The sequence below is a fragment of the Piliocolobus tephrosceles genome, chromosome 1 (genome assembly GCF_002776525.5).
Source record: "Piliocolobus tephrosceles isolate RC106 chromosome 1, ASM277652v3, whole genome shotgun sequence".
NCBI classification, from domain to species: domain Eukaryota; kingdom Metazoa; phylum Chordata; class Mammalia; order Primates; family Cercopithecidae; genus Piliocolobus; species Piliocolobus tephrosceles.
In genome coordinates this window covers 195,550,050-195,576,531 of record NC_045434.1, presented here as the reverse complement: position 1 = coordinate 195,576,531, position 26,482 = coordinate 195,550,050, and the positions used below count along the sequence as shown (strand labels likewise).

The 26,482-nt window shown below is 50.9% G+C and overlaps 1 protein-coding gene across 2 annotated transcripts in view; it reads right to left on the bottom strand.

Moving 5' to 3' along the window:
- The window catches only part of SLC9A1 (solute carrier family 9 member A1), a 62,811-nt gene extending 38,409 nt beyond the window's left edge, over nucleotides 1-24,402 (bottom strand). For both annotated transcript variants that reach the window (XR_002733180.3, XM_023219522.3), the window contains exon 1: nucleotides 23,203-24,402. Coding sequence is in view for 1 of the 2 variants with exons in the window: in XM_023219522.3 (XP_023075290.1) it covers nucleotides 23,203-23,554 (352 nt within the window). In the remaining variant the exon portion in view is untranslated. The remainder of the gene's footprint in view (nucleotides 1-23,202) is intronic.
- Between the last annotated feature and the right edge of the window lie 2,080 nt (nucleotides 24,403-26,482).

Here is a 26,482-nt window from a genome sequence, read left to right as displayed (position 1 = left end):
AGAGGGGCAGCAAGAAGTCAGAGATTAGAAGAGGGAGGGCCCTCTGAGACCATCCAATGCAACCCCTCTATTTCACAGATGCAAAGGATGAAGCCCAGAGAGGGGATGGAACTTGGTTGAGGTTACACAGCAAAGTGGTAGCAGAGCTGGGACACACACCCAGGATGGTCCACTCCAAAACTGGTCCTTGCTTGGAATATGGTGCCACTCCCCCATTCCACTCCCACTTTTTTAAAAAAAAACTACCTTCTATTGAGTGCCTCATTTTGATGCTCTGTGTACTTCAACCACACGATTCTCCTAGCAGCCCTCTGACACAGGGATCACCCTCCTCATTCTACAGCCGAGGAAACCGGGGCAGAGAGAAATGGTCTGACTCTAGAGCCACAGCCCCAACCATGCTGCCTGCAGCTCTGAGCCCCAGTTTTCTGGACCAAATGGTGGGTATGGGGCACAGGAGCCCTGGTTTATTGCCAGGTCTGTCACTCCTTTGCTGTGTGACTTTGGTCAGGTCACTCACTAAACTGCTGGTCTCTCTAAGACCCCCAGCAGTAGCAGTGTGCCCTGGTTCTGTGTGTGCCTTGCAAGGAGAGAAGCAGGAGCTTTCTGGCACCCTAGTAATGGGGAATGGAGCTCCACTGTCAGTATCTCCCCAGACTGGGTCTAGCCTGCAGGCCTCTGCTCAAAACCCATGTGCAATGCCTCAGGAGACACAGTGCAGCCCTCCAGCACACGCCACTGTGGGAAGGGAGAATTACTACCGAGCCCTGTGCCTTCTCATTTAGCCTCAGCAATGCCATGAGGTAGACACTACTGTTTCCATTTTCCAGTAGAGAAATTGAGGCTCAGAGCTTAATAAACTAGCTCAAATGACACACAGCCAGGAAACAACCAAACTGGTATTTGATCCCAAAAGCCAAGCTCTGCCCTCAAGCCGGGCCTGGTAACTGCTTCCTGTTGGCACTCTGGTCCTCAGAGCACAGGTTCTAGAGTAAGAGCCCACTGGTGACAAGCTGAGCACAAAGGGCCAAGGGCTCCAGGCAGGCTGAGAAGCTGCCTGCTTGCCTACTTGTCTGTCAACCAGCCCACCCCATAGAAGTAAGTGCCCCATGCCCAGGAAGGAGATAAGGAAGGCTTTGTCAGTGCCCACTTCCGCCTGGCCTGTGCTGGCTGCTGGGACTGGGCAGGGCCTATCGTGTGAAACCGCACATGGCATTGGCACGGGGTGCACATGCCTCCCTCCAGTAGGGCAGGGAAGATAGCTGGGACAGCCAGAACTGCAGAAGCAGCCACCACTAGGCAGGACAAGGAGGCTCAAGAATTCAGGCGGGAGCCATGGTTCTTTTTTCTTTTTTGCCGCCCCGCCCCCAGACCATGGTTCTAATCAGCCCAGTCACACAGCTTCCAGTTGAAATGGGGACGTTAATAATAATAACAGTGGCTGGGTGTGGTGGCTCATGCCTGTACTCTCAGCACTTTGGGAGGCTTGACCTGGCCTTGTGGTCAGCCTGGCCAACTTGGTGAAACCCCATCTCTAAAAAAAAAAAAAAAAAAAAAAAAATGCCAGGCACAGTGGCTCATGCCTGTAATCCCAGTACTTTGGGAGGTCAAGGTGGGCAGATCACAAGATGATGAAGGCAGACAGTCTAGCACAGGACCAGACAAGCGTACTGCAACATGAAGTGGGGGTACCTCCTACTATTAGAGCAGGACTTTTTCTCATCACTGTTCACTGCCACTGGAATGAGTGTCACTCCATGACCTCACCTTGAAAGCAGATACCAGGGCTAGCAGTCCCTCCCCAACCCCCACCCTGGGCCAACAGGGCACTCCCAGACAGCCCCGCCTGGTTCCCTGATTATCACTGCCACGGTGCTTTCTTAATGAGCTGTGGCTTCAGGGAAGGGCGGAAGCTGGAGCACCAGGAGCCATTTCAACTGCCTGGTACCTGGTACTGCACTGTGACGTGGTAGCTAAACACCCGGGACAGTGGGGCCCAACTGGCCAGTACTATGGAAATCTTATCATGCCAAATGCTTCCTGGGAAGGAGCAGGGTGGGTGAGGCAAAGGCCTAGCCCATGCCCGTCAGGGTTTCATTTCCTGATTCTCTTTTTTTGAGACGGAGTCTCACTCTGTTGCCCAGGCTGGAGTGCAGTGGTGTGATCTCAGCTTACTGCAACCTCCGTCTCCCAGGTTCAAGCGATTCTCATGCCCTAGCCTCCCCAGCAGCTGGGATTACAGGCATGCACCATCACACCCGGCTAATTTTTGTATTTTTTAGTAGAGATGTGGTTTCATCATGTTGGCCAAGTTCCATCCCCTCTCTGGGCTTCATCCTTTGTATCTGTTACTTGCTGGCTCTGTGACCTTCCCTGGGCTACAGTTTCCTCACAGATAAGATGATGGGGCTGGGTTAACTTCTCAGAGATTTCCTGGCCTCAAGTGACCCACCCGTGCTTGGCTTCCCAAAGTGCTGGGATTACAGGCATGAGCCATCACACCTGGCCCACCTGGCCCATTTCCTGATTCTTTTTTTTTTTTTTTTTTGAGACGGAGTCTCGCTCTGTCGCCCAGGCTGGAGTGCAGTGGCCGGATCTCAGTGAGCTGCAAGCTCCGCCTCCCGTGTTTACGCCATTCTCCTGCCTCAGCCTCCAGAGTAGCTGGGACTACAGGTGCCCGCCACCTCGCCCAGCTAGTTTTTTGTATTTTTTAGTAGAGATGGGGTTTCACAGTGTTAGCCAGGATGGTCTCGATCTCCTGACCTCGTGATCCGCCCGTCTCGGCCTCCCAAAGTGCTGGGATTACAGGCTTGAGCCACCGCACCCGGCCATTTCCTGATTCTTGATGTCAACCTAGGTTGCAATCTCGTAAGTATGGGGGCCCCCTCTTTATATTCTTGAAGCTGAGGAGACCCAAACACTGAGCTAGAAGAAGTGTAAGAGACTACTCAAAGCCAGGACTTCATCTAAGAGGTCAGGGAGTGGGGTCCTAGCTTGACTTCTTGGGAATGGGAGTGAGCCTGGTGGGAGCAGGGAACTAAGGCCCAGGTTTGGAGGTAGTTAGGACAGGAAGGGTGCTGTGCCCTATTGGGTCAGCATCTCCCACCCCATCCAAAAGCCCACTCCCCTGCCTTCTTAGACCAAAGGATGTGCCTTCCAGGCACACTTCACTGCCTGGAAGTCCCTCAGCTAGGGACGGGAGAGAAGAACTGGAGCCCTAGACTTTTTTTTTTTTTTAGATGGATTCTGTTTGTTGCCTAGGCTGGAGTACAGGGGCACGATCTCGGCTCACTGCAACCTCTGCTGCCCCGGTTCAAGCAATTCTCCTGCCTCAGCCTCCCGAGAAGCTGGGATTACAGGTGCCTGCCACCACACCCGGCTAATTTTTGTATTTTTAGTAAAGACAGGGTTTCACCATCTTGGACAGGCTGGTCTTGAACTCCTGACCTCGTGATCTACCCACCTCAGCCTCCCAAAGCGCTGGGATTACAGGCATGAGCTACCGCGCCCGCTCTGAGCCCTAGACATTTTCTAAAGTGCCTTTCCACTGTAGCAGGAAGCCCTACAGTAAAGAAGTGAGTCGGTCGGAGCTGAGCTCTGGCCCAGAGACAGTGAGATCCTCCAGGGGAGTTCCCACTGCCCAGGAAGAGGCACAGTGCAGACTTCTGGGAGTCAGAAACCTTTGGTTCAGTTTTGACTCTATTGCTTGCTGGCTCTGTGACCTTCCCTGGGCTACAGTTTCCTCACAGATAAGATGATGGGGCTGGGTTAACTTCTCAGAGATTTCCTCTAGCTCTGACAGCCCACGATTTTACATAATAACCAGAACACATCACTTTTCATTTTGCTTTGTTCTTTCATGTACATTATATCATTTAAACCTCATGGTATCTCTCTGAGGGTCCTCCTACGTTAAAGATGAGAAAACCAAAGTTCAGGGCATTTAAGCCTGAGAACACACCCAGAAAGGGAGCAACAGAGCCCAGATTTGCACCCCAGATTCCGGAAGCCAGATCCTGGATTCCACCGAGAAGGAAATCTGCCCGGCCAGGGTGAAAGGCCACAAATGACTGGTTTCAGGGTCCCTCACAGACTCTCAATCTTAAAGCTATTCCCTTGATGCAGATAAGGAAACTCTTTCAAAAGATCCGATTTAATTTAAAAAGCTAAGCTGCAAGAGTACAAACAGCATGATTTTGTTTGTTTGTTTGTTTTGAGAGCAAATCGCTCTGTCACCCAGCCTGGAGTGTAGTAGTGCAATCTCGGCTCACTGCAACCTCTGCCTCCCGGGTTCAAATGATTCTCCCACCTTAGCCTCCCGAGTAGCTGGGACTTCAGGCACGTGTCACCATGCCCAGCTAATTTTTGTATTTTTAGTAGATATGGGGTTTCACCATGTTGGCCAGGCTGGTCTCCAACTCCTGACCTCAGGTGATCTGCCTGCCTCGGGCTCCCAAAGTGCTGGGATTACAGGCATGAGCCACCGTGCCAGACCAGCATGGTTGCTTTTATGCCAACTTTTCTTTTTTTTAGGCAGAGTCTCGCTCTGTCAGACTGGAGTGCAGTGGCACAATCATGGCTCACTGCAGCCTCGACTTCTTGAGCTCAAGCAATCCTCCCGCTTCAGCCTCCCAAGTAGCTGGGACCACAGGCCTGTGCCACCATGACCTGCTAATTTTTAATTTTTGTAGATACAGGGTCTCCCTAGGTTGCCCAGGCTGGTCTGAAACTCCCAGGTTCAAATGATGCTCCCACGTTGGTCTCCCAAAGTGCTGGGATTACAGGGGTGAGCCACTGTGCCCGGCTTAACATTTTTTATGAAAAAGCGGTTCACACCACTGTAGAGAAAAGTCCAGGATGAACTATTCAGGGTGCTCAGCCCGAGAAGCAAAGGAGTAAAAGGGGTATGACTTGCATTTTTCTTCTTTATATACTTAAGCGGTGTTTGAATTTTTTTTATTTCTTCCTTTTTTCTGAAAAAAAAAAAAAATTCTGGAGGGAAAATGTTCTGAGCACCTGCTCTGAGTCAAAATTCAGTATTAAACACTTTACTGTCACAGATTATTTCATTTAATTCTCACAAAACCCTACGGAGTACAAGAATGCTCAGAGCAGCTTTATTCACAATTGTCAAAAAAAGGGAACCAATCCAAAAGCCCATCAACAGGAGAGTGAGCCAACTGTGCTGTATTCATACGCGGTAACACCGAACAGCAATAAAATGAACAAACCTCTGCCACGTGTGACAGTGAAGAGGAATCTCACAGAGAGGCTGAGCAAAAGCAGCCAGACACACAAGAGTACCTATGATTCCATTCAGATGAAGTTCAAGAACAGGTAAGATCAACTGATGATGATCCAAGTCAGAATTGTGGTTACCCCAGAATTATCTGCAGAAAAATGACACAGGTCAGATAATCAGCCTACAGGCATATAGCAGGCAGGTAGTGGAGCTGGGATTCAGACAGGTCTGTTGGACTCTGCAGTCTCTATTGGCCCCTGACTGCCCAGAAGGATGCCTTGAATCTCCACCTGCAGAGCCTTCTGGGCCCCTCTAGAGGCAGTCTTGCTCCTGGCTTCAGAAGTGGGGAGCCCCTTGTCCTCAGTGCTAAGCACCCATCCCTGTGGTTCGGTCACATGGAGACCTGCTGCTTAACTAGCAAGGTGACAGCAGCCAGGTCCACGACTCAAGCTCTGGGTCTGCTGGGAGCAGGGGACAGGAGGAGGACTGCTCTGTGCCAAGGGAGGGTGCCCAGTGCACACTCACCACTCCTAACTAACCCTGGCCCACAATACAGGGATTTCCAAGCAGAGCTGGGACTGGGCTTGGCCCCACCCACTGGGCCACACTGCCTCACACTTTCCCCAACTCTTATAGACCCAGAAAAGTCAGACCCTGCCAGTCACCCTAATCCCTATCCTCAACCGAGGACAAGACCAGGAGTTTTGAGGGACGCAGCTCCCCCAGAAGCACCTGCATCTTCCTGCTCTAAATTCCCAGCCCTGCCCAGGCTTCCCTCCCTCCCCTCTGAAGGGAGCCACCACCTGCTGCTTGGCACGGATCCCCCTCTCCGGCTACATCCTCTCCATTCTCCCCCCAACTCCTACACAATCCCTGTCCCAAACAATTTCCTGCAGTTTCCCATCTGATCAGTTTCTTAGGAAGGATAATTATCCATGGAAGGAGGAGGCGGAAAATTCCCAGAGCCAAGAACACTGGGGAAAAAGCTTCATCTAGTCCCTTCTCCATCAGCCAGGAAAGCCCTCATCCTAAACACAGGCCAGTCATGGTCCACGGCTCCTCCAGAACCTCTGCAGTTCCCCCATCCTCAGGAAAGAGCCCACGTTCCTCTGCATTTAATCCAAGGCCCTCTTGATCTGTTCTAACTTAGGTTTGGGCCTCACCGCCATTCCATTGTAAGTGGTAGTGCCAGATGGAGCCCCATCTGCCCCCAGGGCCCACCTGCAACATGTTGTGTCCCTGCGGCACTTCAGCCTGCCTTGTGTTTTAGCTGTTTACGTGTCTGTCTCCCACACACAAGTGTCAGCGCTTCCAGGGTGGGAACCACCAACCACGCAGCTGTGTCTGCTGCATGGTAGGTGCTCAGAGGCAGGCTGAAAAGAAAGTGGGACAGGCAGGAGGCTGCCTCACCTCTGCAGAGGGAATGATGTGGGAAGAAGGACCACTTATAGCATCACAGGAGAGCCTGGACTAGAGGTCGGGGAGCTGAGCTCAATGCAGCTCTGTGGCCCTTGAGCAAGTCACTTCCGCCCTGGCCTCTGCTTCCTCTGTGAGCTGAGGGGGTTGGGACAGGCTCTGTCATCATGTCAGACATTTAGAAGCCCTTACTGCTAGGTGCTCGCCACAGCATTCTCATTTAACCTCCACACCTTTGCACACGGGGACCACACAGCTGCCAGTGGGGCAGAGGGGTTTCAGTCCAGGTCTTTTGATTCCCTAACCCCTTATCTTTTCCTCCTGGACTCCTGCAGTCTCTAGGATCCCTCCCAGCGCTAAAGTCTGGTTCTGATTCTAGGTCTGCCCTTTCCTGAGCTGACAACTGCCAGGTCATGACCATAGGGTTTAGCAGGGAACAGGCATGTCCAACCCTGGTGTTCAGCAATGCCACATCTCCCACATGACAGGTCTGGTGACTGTTTGCCTGCAGGCGCTGAGGCTCACCAACGGAGGGGTGGCCGGCAGGAGTCCAGCAGAGCCTGGTGACCACTCAGCCCCTCCCTCCCCCACGTGCCCCTGACTCCACGCCCACTCTGCTCCAGCACCCTGCTCGCCTCTCCCTGCTAGCTGCTCTCCTAGGCTGCAGCTTCCATCTCACTGCTGGCTTGGCCAGTGCTGCCTGTCGGGAAGCTTTACTCTGTTGCCCTCATAGACCCAGGCTGAGCTGCTGGTAGGCAGGGCACTCTGGGGCCAGCCCAGGGCCTGAGCCGACTCTATCACACTCCCAAGCTGTCCGCACATCCCTCCCCAGGTCAGACCATGTCATGCTACTCAAGAGCCTTTGATGGCACCATACAGCACCATGAATCCTAGCCCCAGGCCCACGGGCCCAATATGATCTGGCTTCTGCCCTCTTTTCCGTTCTCACACCACGCTTCCCTTCTTCCCCCGCACTTCAGGTTCCTCACACACACCCTTCTCAGGGGCCCTAGTCTTTGGAAGATGGGCTCTTCTTGTCCTTTGGGTCTCAGCTCAGACGCCAGCTCCTTCGAGAACCCTTGTTGGCCATCCAGCAGCCCCACCTCTCCCTCATGTCTGCCTTCCTCAGGACACTTACCACTGCCTGACACTGCTGTGTTCACATCCAATGCTCCATGCTGGCATGGGAGCTCCCTGACATCAGGAGCCTCTTCTGTCGTGTTCCTGGCTGTGTCCTCAGATCCAGAATAGTGTCTGACATGGGGGCAGAGGCAGTTGGTGGGGCGCGTGCTGCACGTTAGACTGGACAGTCAGGGAGGCCTCTCTGAAGAGATGATGTTTGATGTGGGACCTGAATGAGAGCGCCGGCATGCGGCAGTCTAGGGGCAGTGCTCCAGGCTGGGGAACAAGCAAGTGCCACAGCTGTATGGAGGAACGGGCCTGGCAAGGCAGATGTGCGTGAGGGACACAGGAAGGCTGGTATGACTGTAGTAGGGGAAAGGGTAGAGGGGCATGAGGTGGAGAAAGGGGTGGGCCACACTTTCCTTGCATTTTCTCCCAGGTTCATCAGGAAGCATTTGAAAGGTTTTCAGCAGGGCGAACACCATGCTCTGGTTTACAGGTCTCAAAGCTCCCTGTGGCTGCTCTGTGGAGAGCTGCCTGCAGGCAGACAGCAGTGGAGCCACAAGACCATTCCGGAGGCCCGGGAGTCACCCAGGTTGGAGATGCTCATAGTGGAGATGGAGTGAAGAGGCAAGCCTTTGACAAGTGTGGTTGTGTCTGCCACCAGTCTGAGGAGCCCTGGCCAAGTCTACACCCCTCTGGAGTTCCAGATGCTTCATCCAGCCCCACCCACCTACCCAGTCTTATTTCTCGCTGACTCTTCACCCAGACTTTTCCTGCAGCTGGCTGGGCCCCCCAACAGGTGCCTGTTCATACCCAGTACTCAGCTTGCAAAGAGCCTTGACCAGTGTCATGGCCCTTGCCTGACTGGTCACTTTCCCTCCCTCTTAGAAGGGTCTGGTGAAGGTGTTTGCACAAAGATCTCTGCTCCATGCTCATTCCAGCCACATTTCCCCCCTCCCTAAAGGTCTCCTGTTCTTTGAGGCAACAGCACAGCAATCATTGAGCACTTAATGATTCCCTGTTTCACTTTCCTAAAGTAGCTGTAAGCTAAATAAAGCTAGAAACCATGACTCGCACCTTCGGGGTGTCACATAGTGCAGAAGACAATGATGCTCTAAGCGAAACCCTCAGAACAAAGCCAGGCACTGGCAGAGTCTCAGTAAGCGGTAGGTAGCTCTGTCCTCACTGCCTGTACCAGGGCGACAGCCATCACAGGTGCTCACTGCCCCACAGGTGCAGTTAGCTTCTCTGCCTAGCCAAGCAGGTGAGTGAGGTGTGTTTGGGGATGAGGTGGAAGGATTGGAAACATCCCAATGAGTTTCAGAAGCAAAGGTCAATGGTTCTGCATGATCTGTGGCTCTGCATCATTCATGTCTCTGTGCCCTTCTCCAGTTCTCCCCTCTGTGTGAGCTAAGCACACTCATTCTTTTTTTTTTTTTTTTTCTTTTTGAAACAGAGTTTTGCTCTGTCGCCTAGGCTAGAGTGCAGTGAGGCGATCTCGGCTCATAGCAACCTCCGCCTACTGGGTTCAAGCCATTCTCCTGTCTCAACCTACCAAGTAGCTGGGATTAGAGACTTGCGCCATCACACCTGGCTAATTTTCGTATTTTTAGTAGAGACGGGCTTTCACCATGTTGTCCAGGCTGATTTGGAACTCCTGACCTCAAGTGATCCGCCCACCTCAGCCTCCCAAAGTGCTGGGATTACAGGTGTGAGCCAACGCACTTGGCCAAAACACTCATTCTTAACCTTGAGGACCCAGCTCAAAGCGCTGGGAAGCCTTTCCTGACCCACCCACCTCCACTTCTCCCTCCTGCACACCAACAGCTCTGCAGGCTCCTGCTGCAGCACTTCACAGCACATCACAAGTGCCTGTTTACATGCCAGCCTCTCCCTTGAGGCTGGGATTATATTTATCCATCTTTCCATCTTCAGTACAGTATTTATCAGCACGAATCCAATTGCTGAACATGTGTCTCCCCACCTCCCAACTAAAGAACAAACTCAGACAATTCAGCTCATGGTCTCATTTGCACCCCCAACCTCAGTACTCAGCTCACCCCAATGCCCTCCAGTCCATATACCTAAAACCATCTCCAGTGCTTGACCCCACCCTCACCTCTTCCTTTAAGGCTCCAAGAATAGTAGCAACTCCCATTACTGAGCACTTATAACGTGCTCAGGGCTTTACAGACATCAACCCCTTTAGACTGGGGAAACTGAGGCTCAGACAGGATGATGCAGCTTAAAAAGGGCACACCTTCTCCCCTTAATACTGGCATCACTCACCTAGCACTTATCATAGCTGGGACTATTTTTAAAACCATCATCTGTTCTGCAAAATTGAGTGCTTTTATAGCTACACATCAAGTTGTCATACAAAATCACATTTTGCTCATTAAATGTTTCAGGCGATCAGTCTTGCTACTCCAGCTAGGTGGGGTAACATAACATAAATGTTATGTCGGAGAAATAGCACAGGACTTGGAAGGGGAAGCCCTGGCGTCCAGCTTAAACTGTGCCACAGTCAGGCTATATGACACTAGGCAAGTCACCTCCACAGGCCAGGCGCGGCAGCTCACGCCTGTAATCCCAGCACTTTGGGAGGACCAGGTGGGGGGGATCACTTGAGGTCAGGAGTTCAAAACTAGCCTGGCCAACATGACGAAACCTCATCTCTACTAAAAATACAAAAATTAGCCAGGTGTGGTTGCACAAGCCTGTAATCCCAGCTACTTGGGAGGCAGGAGAATCGCTTGAAGCAGGGAGGCAGAGGTTGCAGTAAGCGAAGATCGTGCCACTGTACTCCAGTCTGGGTGACAGAGAGAACCTCCATCTCAAAATAAAAAATTAAATAAAAAAATTTTTAAAACAGGATAAGTGACTTGCCCAAGGTCACGGTGCTATAAAGTAGTGAAGCTGAGATTTGAACACAGTTCTGTCAAGTTGCAAAGCTTGTTTTTCTAACCACCATGCCTGTGGGCATGTTTCCAAAGGGAACTGCTCTGGGACATTCTTCTGCAATCCAGAGGTTCTGCCCCAAGTAGAAGCTTCTGGCTGTGCCCAGTGAGATTTCACTCAAGTATCTCATCTAAATCCTACATATACTTCAAGGCCTAGCTCAGTGATCACTTGCACAGCCTCCCGAGATCTTCTCAGGTACAAAGTTCTCTCTCCCATCTCTAAACTCCCATAGAATTCTACCTGTACTTCAAATCACACCCCCTTTCTACTGTCTGACTGTTCTGCATCTGAACTGCATTTCTCAAACAAGACGTTGAGCTCGGTAAGAAAAGCAGTTTCTCATGCATCTCTGCACCTTCCACCAGCAAGGCAGGTAGGGCTCAGTCAGGGAAGAGGGTGGGGTAGGGTGCCTGCTCCCCCTCCCCCATCTTGCTGTAATCTGAGTCTTAGGCTTTGCCCAGCTAGGTGAGTTGGCCCCGCCTCACGCTGGCATAATGCCTACCTGGTACAGCATCCAGATTCCTGTGGGCCCTGGCCATTGGGGAGGTAAGATCTTATTCCCTGGCTTGATGGCAAAGATGCTATAAAAAGTACAGCATCCAAGCTCAACACTGGCTTGTGATGGATTACATGACCTGAGGGATTCAATGCGTGAAGACAGAAGCCTCTGGGCTGGCTCAGAGGTCCTAAGACCTGTACTTGGCTCCCCTGTAAGGACCAGTGTAAGGACCAATGGTTTCTCTGCCAAGGACAGCTCCCTAATAGATACCCCAGGAGGAAGTTGCCCTTCTCTAGGCTTAAAGGGCCCACTGGAAGAACTGAGATTTGCCAGTGTAACCAATATCCAAGTCAAAAACCACAGCCCCTCCTCTTGATCCACTGTCCAGGTCTTACTGCCTAGAGACGCCTGAGTTAGTTAACAGAGCAGGGAAGAAGCCTGCCTCTGTCATTACTTCATGTGTGGCCTGGGGCCAATCATCTCGGACCTCAACTGGAAAAAGAGAACTTGATCAAAACATCTCCAATTCTCCTTTGAGCCTGGGGGTTACAAGCTATGATAAGGATCTTTCCATCTCTAATGTTCTAGAATTAGAATATTCTATACTTTCACTCCCAGAAGCAGAGTGACAACAGAGAACAGGGACCTTCAGTCCAGGAAACAGCAGAGGTCAGTCAGGGCTTCCTAGCTGTATCCTCAAAGCCTGTCCACCTTCAGAGGCTTTCTCTTGCGTCTGCTGCCTGAAAGGTGGCTGCTTCCCCGCTAGCAGAACCTCAGACGTGTGCCTGGGCCCTAGCCACTTTAGGGAAATGGGCAGGAGGTCTGAGTCACCTACCGGGTGTGAGCTGGGCTCACCATGGCAACCCAGCAGACCCAGAGGGCATAAAGAAGCCAGTACCTTCCCTGCCTGCACAGTGTAGGCGGAGCATGCTGCATCTGCTTTGATTTCCAACCCAGAAAAGTTTTTCTCTACTTTAAGGACTCATTTTCCTTTCCCTTCTCCCAGGACACAGCTCACTCACTCTAGGGTCCTTCTCCTTGCCTGGAAGATATTCTGCAGTTCCCCAGGCAAACCCTACTCATCCCAGAATTAAGTACCACCTCCTTCAAGGATTCATCCCAGACCAGTTAGTCCTATACCCTTCTTCGAGTTCTGAAGCTCTTAGCCTTCAGAATCTGTGGCTTACACGTGACAATCAACTGTGTTAAAAAAAAAAATTCTGAGTCTACTATGGGCCTTCTCCCTTGATAAAATCACATATATACAACTGTCTGCAGACTACTTTGGGAGCTCCACAAACTTTATCATGGACTCAGAAACAATCTTAGAAACCTAAATCCTAGAAGAACAACAGATCAGATCATCCAGTCGATCCTCTCACCTAAACCAGAAGCCCTTAGCAACCCTTCCTGAATGATGTTCCTCTTCTACCCCTGGCCCACCTCTCAAGGCCACCTCCTTTAAGAAGCTTCCCTCATCTCTCCTCCTCTCCTCTGATTCCCCTGAGCATCCAGCCTGAACCACACAATTTCCCACCTGTGCTTTCTCCCTTGTATGTTGTCCCACTTCCCCAGCAAGACAGCTGGCTCCCTGTGGGCTCATTTCTTCAACCTTGTAACCCTCAGCTGGACTTAGAGATGACCGTGATCTGTACTTGTACTGAATTCTGTGCTTTGAAGCCAGGGCTCAATGACAGCACCGGCCTACTCCCAAAGGATAGAGCTGCGGAGTTTTCCGTCTGACGGCCTCACAGTCTGCTTAGGCCTCAGCAGAACAGGGGCTTCCCTGGAATGACTGCCTTTCCCACAGGACAGTCCCAGAGAGCCCTTCAAGATGAAATTGACAGATAGGGAAACTAAGGCCCAGGAAGGCAAACATAGCTTAGCAAAGGTCAATATGCACGAAAGAGGCGAGTTAGGACTAGGACCCAGGTCCCCAGTTACCAGCCTAGAGCTCTTTTCCTTTATGCAATGGCTTTATGAAAACTAAATTTGCCCTGCATGTACACATACTCACATACTCAATATATACATGGAGAATTTCTAAAAAAGATGGACAAGATAGTAAACAGTGGTAACCTCTGGAATGTATGACAGTGGGAGTGGTCACTGAAGTAATGAGAGGACTTTTCCTTTTCACCTCAATACCCTCTGTACTGTTGGGTTTTATTTTTGTTGTTTTATTTTGTTTTTACCATTGACATGCTTTATTTATTCATATTATAAAAATAAATCTGCCATAGAAAGGAGATTCTGGCCCAGCCCACCCATTCCCAATACACATAAAAGCAAAGAGAAGCCATAAGTAAACCTGTCCAGGTACAACTATAAATTAACAAGATTGCCTTCTTGTATGGTTTACAGGCACTGGTCTCATTAATTTACAGTCACAGTGCAGTTTATGGCTTGAGGAATCTTCCCAGGAAAAGCTTAATTCAATTAGGGCTCTCGGCAGCTCCCCAAGGAAGCTCTGGTATCTTACTTTTACTTACACAAATTGAGGGCAGACCAAACAGATCCAGATCTTCCCAGAGAAACCCCACCCAGCTCAGAGAGGATGCCCTTGCAGACCCTCCATTAGAGACAAGCCGAGGGAGGTGGCCACGGCAGCACCACTTAAACACTGACTGGCGCCTAAGGCATCATTCTGTGAGTGTCCTCCCAGCAAGCTCAGTTAAACTCCCTGGCTTGGCAGTCTGGTGCCAAGGAGCCACTGCAACCTTTGCTCTCCCTCCTCTCTGAGCAGTCAAACTGGTTTCTTGTCTGCCCCAGGGCTTTGCAGGGATCCTATCTTTACACTGAAGTCAATCAAAAATCATTCATGTATTCCTTCCCCAAATATTTATGGAGCCCTTACTCTGTGCCAGGCACAGACAAGAAAGTGAACAGGCTGGGCGTGGTGGCTCACGCCTGTAATCTCAGCACTTTGGGAGGCCGAGGTGGGCATATCACCTGAAGTCAGGAGTTCAAGACCAGACTGGCCAACACAGCAAAACTCCATCTCTACTAAAAACACAAAAAATTAGCTGAGCGTGGTGATGTGCGCCTGTAATCCCAGCTACCCCAGAGGCTGAGGCAGGAGAATTGCTTGAACCTGGGAGGCAGAAGTTGCAGTGAGCTGAGATCACGCCACTGCACTCCAGCACTCCAACCAGGGTGACAGAGCAGCAGGATTCCATCTCAAAAAAAAGGAAAAAAAAAAGAAAGTGAACAAAGGCCCTGTCCTCAAGAGGCTTACATTCTTATGGAAATTGGTACTAAGTATGGCCTGCTTATCTAATTCCTTTCCATCCTTCAAGACTCAGACTCATGTTCCACCTCCTTTGAGAGGCCTTCTCTAAACACCCCAGTCCTCAGGGACTGCTTGCTCCCTCTGTACTTCGCCTCTGCCAGGAGTCTGCCCAGCCCTGGCAGGCTGGAAGCTCCTAAAGAGCAGGGCCTGGGTTTACTCTTCTTTGTTCCTTGATGGCCATATGCTAAATGCCTGCTGGCTGATTTCAGCTGACCTGCCTCTTCCACTCAGGATCTTAGTGAGCCGCTCTTAGTCCTGGCTGGCTGGTGCAAAGACACAGCCTCTTCCAGCTTCACTTGGCAAACGGCAAATGCTATGCAAGTGTTAGCTATTTATTGGTTTTGTGAACTTGTGGGCTCTAACACACAGCTGTGTTATCACTCCTCCGCCTTCTGTGGCCTAGTCTCAAACAGGCTCAGCACTGTGGAAAGGCCAGTCTGGGCTTAGGGGTAAGTGCTCCCCAAGGGACAGGGAAGGGGGCCTGGGAAGGAACAGAGTTTCTCGTCCTGAATCTCAGTTGGAACTGCTTAAGGACATATCTTTTCAGGAAAGAAGGTGCTGGGGTAATTTGGGGGAATTCTGGATTCTTAGCAAGTAGTATAAAAACTCAGGGCTCAGATCTGGCCTAATAGACCCCCAAACCGGCCCTGTATATTAGATGAGCTTTAGGGGGAAGAAAATGAAGTCAGCATGATCCCAGGGAAGGGGGGCAGCCCACTGATCCAGGCTCAACCCAAAACTTAGTTCAGTTAAAATTAGATTAGCCCATAAGATTAAAATACCAACATATAATCACGGGCTGCTTTAAAGTATCAGTTGATGTTTATCGGCATCTAGAGACAGTTTGGCCCAGTGCAGTGTGTGCAGACAACCTTGGGGAGACATGTCTGACTCAGACATTTGCAGGGGGAGCGAATGCTGCAAAATGAGGCCCACACAGGCGATGGATGACTCAGGAATAACCCAGGTCCTGGGTGTGCTGAGCGAGCCTTCTCTCCCTGCCTCAGGAGGAAAGGGGGCAGGTGAGAGAGGCGGTGAGGAGGAAAGGAGGCTGTGTACGGGCTGGCATTCCCAGAGACAGCCTCAGACCCCCAGCTCCAGTTCCCTGTCACTCCTATATTTTTTTGCATGTTGCCACCTCCGAGAAAGGTTATTTGCTTCACAGTGGGACTTGGAGTGGGTAAGCTTTTTCCCCAAACCCAAGAAGTGATCCAAGGCTCAAAATACTAAAGCCTTTAAATCTCCCCCAATTCAAAATGATAATGGGAAAAATTAAATTTCTAAACTGAAAAAGCCCTTGGAATCAGGGCATGAGGATGAAAAGAACACAGGCTCTGAAGTCAGACAAATCTGGGCTTAAACCCCAATGTTTTCTAGCTGTGCAAGTACCTTTCACAACCTCTAAACTAGGTATGAATAAGTAGCAGCTTAGCCAGATGTGGTGGCCTGTGCCTGTGGTCCCAGCTACTCAGGAGGCTGAGGTGGGGGGATTGCCTGAGCCTCGGAGGTTGAAGCTGCAGTGAGTCGTGATTGCACCACTGCACTCCAGCCTAGGAGACAGAGCAAAATCCTGTCTCAAAAATAAACAAAGTAAAAAATTAATTAAGTGGCAGCTAATATAATTAACAAGTATTTAACAAATACATCACCAATTACCAGGTGGGCGCAGTGGCTCATGCCTGTAATCCTAGCACTTTGGGAGGCCGGGACGGGCAGATCGCCTGAGGTCAGGAGTTCAAGACCAGCCTGGCCAACATGGCAAAAACCCATCTCTACTAAAAATACAAAAATTAGGCCGGGCGCAGTGGCTCATGCCTGTAATATCAGGACTTTGGGAGACTGAGGTGGGCAGATCACCTGAGGTCAGGAGTTCGAGACCAGCCTGGCCAACATGGTGAAACCCGGTCTCTACCAAAAAAAAAAAAAAAATACAATTAGCCAGGACAATGGTGGGTGCCTGTAATCCCAGTTACTCGGGAGGCTGAGGCAGGAGAATCACTTGAACACCAGAGGCGGAGGTTGCAGTGAGCCAAGATCATGCCTCTGCACTCCAGTCTGGGTGACAGAGTGAGACTCTGTCTCAAAAAACAAAAAAGAAAAGAAAAACAATACAAAAATTAGCTGGGGGTGGTGGCGCGTGCCTGTAGTCCCAGCTACTTGGGAGGCTGAGGTAGGAGAATCACTTGAACCCGGAGGCGGAGGTTGCTGTGAGCAGAGATCATGCCACTGCACTCCAGCCTGGGCGACAGAGTGAGACTCCATCTCAAAAAAATAAAAATAAAATAATAGGGAGCCAGGCATGATGGCTCATGCCTGTAATCCCAGTTACTCAGGAAACTGAGGCAGGAGGGTCATTTGAGGCCAGGGATTCAAAACCAGCCTGGACAACAACATTGGAAGGTCCCCATCCTCCATCTTTAAAAAAAAAAAAAAAAAACCACGAAAAATTAAGTATCTATAATATCAATTAGAAAACAGGGGCTCGGGCCTGGAGCGGTGGCTCACACCTGTGATCCCAGCACTTTGGGAGGCCAAGGTGGGCGGATCACCTGAGGTCAGGAGTTTAAGATGAGCCTGACCAACATGTCAAAACCCCATCCCTACTAAAAATACAAAATTAGCCGGGTGTGGTGGCACATGCCTGTAACCCCCACCACTCAGGAGGCCGAGGCAGAAGAATCGCTTGAACCTGAGAGGCAGAGGTTGCAGCGAGCTGAGATTGCACCACTGCACTCCAGGCTGGGCAACAAGAGCGAAACTCTTGTCTCAAAAGAAAAGAAAAAAGAAAACAGGGGCTCAGAGAGGTTATGCCTTGCCTAAAGTCACACAGCTGGGCAACAGAGAGCTGAGACTAGATCTCAGGTCTCTTGACCTTTCACCCCATCCTGCATGTTCTCCATTGTAATCATTTCTCTGCCTCTCCTTTTCTCTCCCAGAGGGCATACAACATTTTGGGGGAAAGGACAAGTCCTCCATTTCAAAGATTTGCTGTTCCACAGATAAGGGCTATGAGAATGACAGTCCCCAGTGCGACTCTGGCCCTCATCCTCCTTCATGCAAATACAGGTATGTTCAAGTTGTAGAAAAGAACTTGGAGCTGAGCCAAAGCTGTCAGGGCTCCAGAGCACCCAGACTCTTTAGCCCTTCCTTCCTACAGAAGGAACAGGTGTCCCTCCTGACAACAATCCAGGTTACCAACGTGGATGTCTCTGGTCATTTACTCTCCTCAAAGCCCCTTTAAATGGCTCATCCCCCTTGATCCAACAAGAACGCAGCATGTTGGCCTGGCAGGAGAGAGTTTGGCCTTGAGTGATTAGTCCCAGGCTTGCTAAGTGACCTCAGGCAGGTCACAAGCGAAGGCTCAGTTTCCTTAGATGTAAAATGAACACATCAATACCACACGCTATTCTAACCCACAGGACCACTGAGAAGATCTAAATTAAAGATTGTACATGCAAGTACTTTGGAAACAAATTTCAGTGCTAATCAGAAGTACTACTAAACTCCTCCTGCCTTGTAGAGCTAAACAAAGTTGTGCCACCTGCTCCCAACAGAGGCTGCCTCTCAGGGGACTCTGCTGGGCCCTGAGGGTAACCAAAAGCAGCCTGTCACCTTTCCTGCTCAGAGGCAGGAGGTCATAAGGTCAGCCACCCCTTGTGGCTAAAGGAGATCACCCTTTACCTAACACTCCCCCGCCCAAGCAGGGAAGAAGCAAGCTCTGGTCTGATGGCTGAGAGGGCACCGACAGAGAGATGGCAGGCAGGGTCGCTAGCAGAGAACAAGGGATAGGCCCTACCTGAATGCAGGATTCGGGTGCATCCAAGGAGACTCACAAAAACAAAGGACAGGCGCACAGCCGGACACAGAACACCTACAGCTTTCTCAAGGCAGGGACAGGGCTCCCACCAAGGACATGCGCCCAACTCCTAGAGGGAGTCCTACAATTCCTGAGTGCAGGTGCAGCGAGCTGGGCGCTTCTCAGTGCAGGGCTGTGCGCATCTGCTGCAGGGAATGCCAGAGGCAGGAGATGCAGCTGCACCCCTCTAGGAGGCTATGCCAAGACTCGAACAGACAATAAATAGCAATTCAACATCACTGAAGATAACCTCTCTAAGCCATTTCCTCATCTGCAAAACAGAGACATCTTTTCTCTCTTATGATTTGAGTAAGGATTAAATAAGATTGCTTTTATAAAGTGCCTGACACTACTCTGTAGATACCAAGTGGCAACTATTATTAAAACACACACACCCGTTCAACACAGGAGATGTCACAGGGCAGGCAAGGCCTCATGCCAATGTTATGGATAAACAATAAGGGAAAAGGGTTTGGGAGAGAAAGAGCAAGTGACTGCTGTGGGCTGGGAAGACCTCCCAAAAGGGGAAGAATCTGCATGGCCCTGAAAGTTACTACAGTGAGCTGGGCATTCTACCAGGCGTTCCCACATTCAGCCTTACACTGGTCTTAAGGATGAGGCAAGTGAGGTTCAGAGAATGAGGTGCACGGACCTCAAGGTTCACGGTCACACAGGTACCGAGAGGGAGCGTCAGGAGCAGAACCCAGGGCTTCTGACCACGTCTTTCCTTTATACCAGGGCTGGATGCCATGGGGCTAGCTTGGAAGGAGAGAAAAGGCAAGCTTCGTGGGTGCTCAGCAGAATGAAGTCTGGGCAATCTGACCAACTAAGCCCTGTAAGTGCCTTGGCACTCCTAGAGACACATGTCCTACCTGAATCCTTCCTCCAGTCCCCAGCTGACCTCCCTCCCACTGTTCTGCAGTCAGTCTATTTTCCCAAAGAGAAAAAGGTCATCTCTTCCTTTTCACAGAGTCCTATCTGGGCTTCTTGAGACAGTTTCAAGGTGACCTTTAAGCTATTTGTTCTTCTATTCTTTTGAGAAGTGAGAGAGGCACCTTCTAGTGTCACTTTCACAGGAAACCAGTTGCTGGGTCTAATATCCATGCATGTCAAGTGGGCAGTGACCCCATCTCCCCTATTCACAGACTTAATCTAAAGAGGAGATGGCAGGATTAGCCTTGCAAAGACCAAAACCAAAAAAAAGCTATAAGATGTAAAGGGACAAAAGAAGCCTTTTGTGTCCCTGGTCAGGAGACAAGATGAATACCTGCTTTCTGGGCTCCTGGGCCTCTGCCAGGCATTCTGGGTCAGGAACATGGGTAAACAAATGCAGAAGATGCCAGTGGTGAGCTGAGTTACAGTGAAGCTCTCCCTTGGAACAAGTAGTAGCCCGGGAGTCAGGTGAACTCAGAACAAAGCAGAGTTCATGCAGGGTCCAAAGCACAATGTGGGGTGGGGAATGCATCAAAATCCTAAGGCTTGGAGTCATTCCCATAGTTTTCCCAATAGCCTAAATCCTCTTCACAGCACTACCCCCTCCCCAGCAAGGACAAGTAAGAATTTCTAACTGTTGGGGGGAGAAAAAAGACCCAGAGAGGGAAGGTGACTTGCCCAACGTCACCCACTGAGTCAGAGGTAGACTAGAACCCAGAAGCAACTGTTCTAGAACTTCAGCTCCCACCCTGCTCCTCCCACCCCAGTCTCTGCAAGAGTCTACCTGAGGCTCTGCTCCATGGTTAGGGTAGGAAGGAGAACTGCACAAAGCACTTTCTATTCTTAAAGGAGGGGTAACCTGCAAGGGAAGCAGCTGCCATAGATGACAGAATGAGGGCTCCAACGGAACTCCTACCCACGCTGGGGTGTTGAGAGAATAGGCAAGACCCCAAAATCAGCTCCCAGGCTCTTGGGTATCTGAGAGTGCAGAGGGAGCATGGCCTCAGCCCCCTACCCTTATCCCCACAAGGCAGCTGGTGCCATCTTCCCTCCCACCATGACCAGCTCAACTGAACAGTATAGGACACATGGAAACCCTGATACCTTAAGGAAGGACACCGGTGGCAGCCTAGGTTTGAGAGATTTGTAATCCTTCAGCTCAGAGGAAGGTTGTAGGAGGCTGAGGTAGGGATGCATTTGCTGTAGGTGGTTAAAATATTAACAGGGGCAGATGTTACTCATTGAACACTTCCTGTATATACAAACTCAGTTTTATGTGCATTAATTTATGTAATCATCACATTAATAGCACTATAACTGGATACTATTAGTTCCCATTTTTAAAATATTTATTTATTTATTTATTTAGAGACGGAGTTTCACTATTGTTGCCCAGGCTGGAGTGCAATGGTGCAATCTCGGCTCACTGCAACCTTCGCCTCCCGGGTTCAAGCAATCCTCCTGCCTCAGCCTCCAGAGTAGCTGGGATTACAGGCGCCCACCACCATGCCCAACTAATTTTTTGTAATTTTAGTAGAGACGGGGTTTCACCATGTTGGCCAGGCTGGTCTCAAACTCCTGACTTCAGGCAATCCACCCTGCCTCAGTCTCCCAAAGTGCTGGGATTATAGGCGTGAGCCACTGCGCCCAGCTTAGTTCCCCTTTTATACATGAGGAAACTGAGGCTCAGACAGCTGCTAAGTGGCAGAGTGGTAGCTGAATTCTACACTGCAAAGGGGAAGCTGGGAAAAATGGGCTTTCATTTTTGAGTCCAAGGCAGAGACAGACTTTTGGAAAGGAGACCACGTCCAGCCTCATCATTTTACAATGGGAAAACTGAGGTCCAAGGCTGAGTGACTTGCCAGAGTTTCCAGAGTCAGTGGAATGACAGAAATATCACACCTAGAAGGGACCACGAAAATCAACTGACGGGTAGGGAGGCGTAACTGGTCCAAGGACAGAGGGAGGTGGGAAGAGAAGCCGGGTTTTCCTCACTTCCAGATGGATATTGTTGCCATGGCACCGTCTCTGCTCTCCAGCTGCCCAGGGTCCCGGGCACAGCACTTGGGTGGTGACAAAGCAGGCCAGGCCAAGCTGACCTCATTAGCACTAGAGATACCAGGCCTGCTGGGACAAACTTCTGACTGCCTAGAGTGAGGTCTCTGTAGTCATGCTGTCGTCCCACCAGCAGCCACTGAGACTCAAAGTGTGTCTGCCAGCCCTGAATGCCCTAATATAACGCCAGGTGTGGTGGGCAGGTGAGGGGATTGGGGACAGGAGGCAATTTATAGATTGCACTTGTGAGGTCTCCTCCTGGTCTTACACAGTCAAATGACATCACTGTCACTTCAGCTTCTTACAGCAAAATCAGACAACATTTCATGACTCAATTGGTATGGTCAAATTGAGAGTCTTACCCATTTCACAGGTGAGGGAGACCTGCAGAAAAAGGCCTCAGCTATTCAAGGTCATGCATTTAGGTCGGAATCAGTACACATGGTTCCCCTTGTCCAGTCCTTGATTTCTCTCCAGGAAGCTAAGTGCCATCAAGGTATAGGTGCTGATGGCTTAGTTCCATGTAAGGCTCTGCTACTGTGACCAGCTTGGCACAAGAGCCCTGCACCAGGAACCCAGCTCCTGGATCTATCAAATGAGAGGCACCACTTTCCTCCCGCAGCATGTCCCAGAGTCTGCCTCACACCAGCCCAGTGGCACTGCTCAGCTCCTGCATGTCCTTGGGAGAGCTGGAAGGTTTCCTGCCAAATCCCCAAACCCAAATCTCAGGCAGAGGGGACAGCAGAGTCCCAGGACCTCATGCCTTCCACAGCCAACTGGGGGCAAGTTGAAAATGCAAAGGCAGCTTTCAAAGCCCCCCTGAACACCACTTCCAGGGACTTCTGGGCTATGTAGGCTCCAGTAAGCTACCCCAGTCACTCAGCAGAACAGAGTGCTCAGGCCTAGCAGGGAGACCAACACTCTGAGAGTGAATAACTTGTCTGTTTCCTTCTCCCCAAAAGGTTTCAAAGTCTCTTCAGGCCTGAACATCCCTAGCCTCCCACTATGTACCTCACCTACTTGATTGAGCAGCAGACCAGACAGCACCCTGAGACACAGCCAGGCAGCGACCTGGCGGTGAGCTGGGGTCAGACCAAGCCTCAACCTCCTCTACTCTCCCTCCACTCCCAAAACAGACTTCAGAAATTTCCAGGGCCCCTTGTCCCACAGATCCTATAAAGCATGGCATTCCTGGACCGGAAATTGACTCAGGGGCTCCTAACTAGCCTGGGCAAGCAAAGCTGACAGATAACATTCTAGAGATGAAGGAAAGGAGGGAATATGGGGATCCCCTGTGTTCCATCACACTTGTAAGTTTCCTGCACCCAGGTCTCCACTATGCTTAAACTCCTCAAGCAGGCCAAGTAGAAATATACTCCATCTTGGAACACACTCCAATAAAGCCTGTCATAAATTGCACTGGTTGCTGTTGACAGAGCAGAATGTGCCACTTGCCAGAAGACACTCCTTTCTGTCTCACATACAGCAGGGTGCCTGGCTCTCCTGGGGATCTGGCCCAGCCAGAGAAGACTTGCCAATCGTGGAAGCCTTACTGAAGGGAGCTAGGATCAGAAGCATCCCATCCTCTAATCCTGCTCTCTTCTGTGCACAGTGCTGGCTCCAATCTTGGGAAGCCTCAGGTCACAAATCAGAAGTCACAGAACTGGAGCTTGAGAAGGACCAAGGTGGCAGGATGGAGACTGCCTACCTTATGGGAGTAGTTTAGATCCTTACTCCTGGACAGCCTCAAATGGTGCGAGATGAGGCAAGAAGCTCACCTGTCTGGTGGCCCCCGCAGCATCGGAGCAAACGGGACTTACCTATCTTCATGAGGCAGGCCAGAAGGATCCAGAGGGAGATCTCGAAGGGGGTGCGCACGTGTGTGTAGTCGATGCCCAGGACTGGAAAGGCCTTGCGCGGCTTCATGCCATGATCAGTGACGGAATGATTAACAGGGCGGCTCTCTGGGGTGACCTCCGGTGGAGCGGTGGTGACATCTCCAATCGAGCGTTCTCGTGGTGGCTCTGAGCTTCGAATGGTGCTGGCAGTTGGGCTGAGCTGGAGGCCATGGCTCCTCAGAACAGGGAGCAGCCCCACCAAAGCGACCACCACGAGCAAGGAAGGGAAGATCCGAGGTGGAGAGAGACCACAGATGCCAGACCGCAGAACCATGGTGCTGCTCCCAGAGCCGGCCTCGACCTTACCCAAGTGAGAGTAAAACCGGGCACATAGGTAGCAAGGGGTCAGCAAGTGGGAAGAGAGACTGGTGTAGTCTCTAGGAAAAGTTCATGCTTTAGAGAGGCATTTCCATGGAAGCAATTTTCTGGGGGTGGAGGGAGGCTGGGTTTGCAACCTGGAACTCCAAAGTGGAAAAAGGGGGCAAGGACCCCGGAAGGACCACGGAAGGAGACCAAAAGGTCTGGAACTCCGGGCCTGGGAAGGGGGAGGAGGGATGTGGGAAACAGAGCCCTAGAGAAAGAGGAAGGGGCAAGATAGGCTGGACCCGTGCAAGGGAAAGGAAGAGGGAAGGCTGGGACCTTTGGCTGAGGAAAGTGACTGAGGAGCTGGGACTCTGGGCTGTGGGCTAAGGGAAGCGGTAGGGAGCCTGAGCTAATGAAAGGGGACCGAAGGGGGTGAGACCCAGTCCAGGAAAAGGAGAGAGGGGGCTGGGAGCCCAGGCTGAGAAGGAGTGAAACCGGGAAGCGGCCGGGAGCTTGTCCACCCAGAGAAGGACAGGGGTCCAGGCGCGCCGGGCTGAGATTCCGGGGAAATGGAGAGAGGCGGAAGGCGGAGGCAGGCGGCCTGGCAGGAAGGCGCCTCGGCGGGGGCTAGGGGCGGCTCGCGGTGGGCCAGCAGCAACACGCCCCTCCTCGCGGCCCCGGCGCAGCGCAGCGCTCCGCCCCGGCCCAGCTGCAGCTCCCGATCCAGCTCCAGAACTAACCCTAGCCCCGGCCCCGGCGGCAGCGGACTGAAGCCTCGCTGAGCCCGGCGCTGTCACTTATAGGCACCAGCGAGCAGTCGGTGCGGTGTGCTAGAGAGACCGTCGGTGCCCGCGCAGCGCAGCGGCCCCTGTCGCCGAGGGAAGGAAGTATCGCGTAGGAAGAGGAAGGAGAGTCAGAGATGACAAAAAAAAAAAAAGTCCTGAATATACGGAGAACCTCACTAACGCGGGTAAAATGCCGACTACTTACAAAGCGATTTCACGTCCACATCTGCGGTCTCATAAGGGCTTTCCAATAATCCTGTAAAGAATGTATTATTAGTTTACGTATTTAGTTACCGTGTGACCGTGAGCAAGTTACTTAACCTTTCTGTTTCACAACTTTCTCATATGTTAAGTGGAGATAGTAGTAGTGACTATGTCAGAGGGATGATGTAATGACTGAGACAATCTGTGTAAACTATTTGGAATGCACCCTGGCACATTATTACAATTCCACTTTTACAGATGAGGAAACAGGTGAAGAGAGTCCCCTGGCTACTATGTAAGTAGTTGTATTGCTTACTAGGGCTACCGTAACAAAGTACCACAAACTGGGTGGCTGCAACAGCAGAAATTGATTTTCTCACAGTTCTGGAGGCTGGAGGTCGGATCTAGGTGTTGGCAGGGTTGGTTTCAGCTGAGAGCTATAAGGGAGAATTTGTCCCATGCCTTTCTACCTTCCAGTGGTTTGTTGGGAATATCGGTATTCCATGGAGTTCTCCTAGTGTCTCTGTCTCTGCGTCCAGATTCCCCGCCCCCACCATTTTTTTTTTTTTTTTTTTTTGAGATAAAGTCTCACTTTTGTTGCCCAGGCTGGAGTGCGGTGGTGCCATCTCGGCTCACTGCAACCTCTGCCTCCTGGATTCAAGCGATTCTCTTGCCTCAGCCTCCAGAGTAGCTGGGATTACAGGCACCCACCACCACATCCAGCTAATTTTTGTATTTTTAGTAGAGATGGGGTTTCACCATGTTGGTCAGGCTAGTCTCGAACTCCCGACCTCAGGTGATCCGCCCACCTTGGCCTCCCAAAGTGCTGGGATTACAGGGGTGAGCCACCACCCCCAGTCAGATATCCCACTTTTTTTTTTTTTGAGACGGAGTCTTGCTCTGTCGCCCAGGCTGGAGTGCAGTGGCCGGATCTCAGTGAGCTGCAAGCTCCGCCTCCCGGGTTTACGCCATTCTCTCGCCTCAGCCTCCCGAGTAGCGGGGACTACAGGCACCCGCCACCTCGCTCGGCTAGTTTTTTGTATTTTTTTAGTAGAGACGGGGTTTCACCGTGTTACCCAGGATGGTCTCGATCTCCTGACCTCGTGATCCGCCCGTCTCGGCCTCCCAAAGTGCTGGGATTAGAGGCTTGAGCCACCACGCCCGGCCAAATATCCCCTTTTTATAAGGACACCAGTCATTGGATTAGGAATCCAACCTAATTACTTCATCTTAACCTGATCATCTTCAAAGACTCCATCCTACTTAGTCCATCTTCACAGGCACTGGGCATTAGGACTTCAACTTCTTTTACCGGGGCACAATTCAACCTACAACAGTGGCATGCTTTCAGTAATGGAACTTAAATTTGAACCTATAGTGTTGGTTGAAATTGGTGAGGCTCAAGGGATCATGGCTGTACAATGGAATCACTGGAAAGTTTTTTTAAAATACCATTGTCTAGGCTGAGTGTGATGGCTCATGCCTGTAATCCCAGCACTTTGGGAGGGTGAGGCAGGTGATCACGAGGTCAGGAGTTCGAGACCAGCCTGACCAACATGGTGAAACCCTGTCTCTACTAAAAATACAAAAATTAGCCAGACATGGTGGTGTGTGCCTGTAATCCCAGCTACTCAGGAGGCTGAGGCAGGAGAATCGATTGAACCTGAGTGGCAGAAGTTGCAGTGAGCCAAGATTGTGTCACTGTACTCCAGCCTGGGCAACAGAGAGAGACTCTGTCTCAAAATAATAATAATAATAATAATGATAATAATAATAAATACCATTGTCTGATAAAATTAGTTGGCCATGGTAGTCCTAGCCACTTGGGAGGCTGAGGCAGGAGTATCATTTGAACCTAGGAGTTTGAGACTACAGTGAACTATGATCGCACCATAGCACTCCAGCCTGGG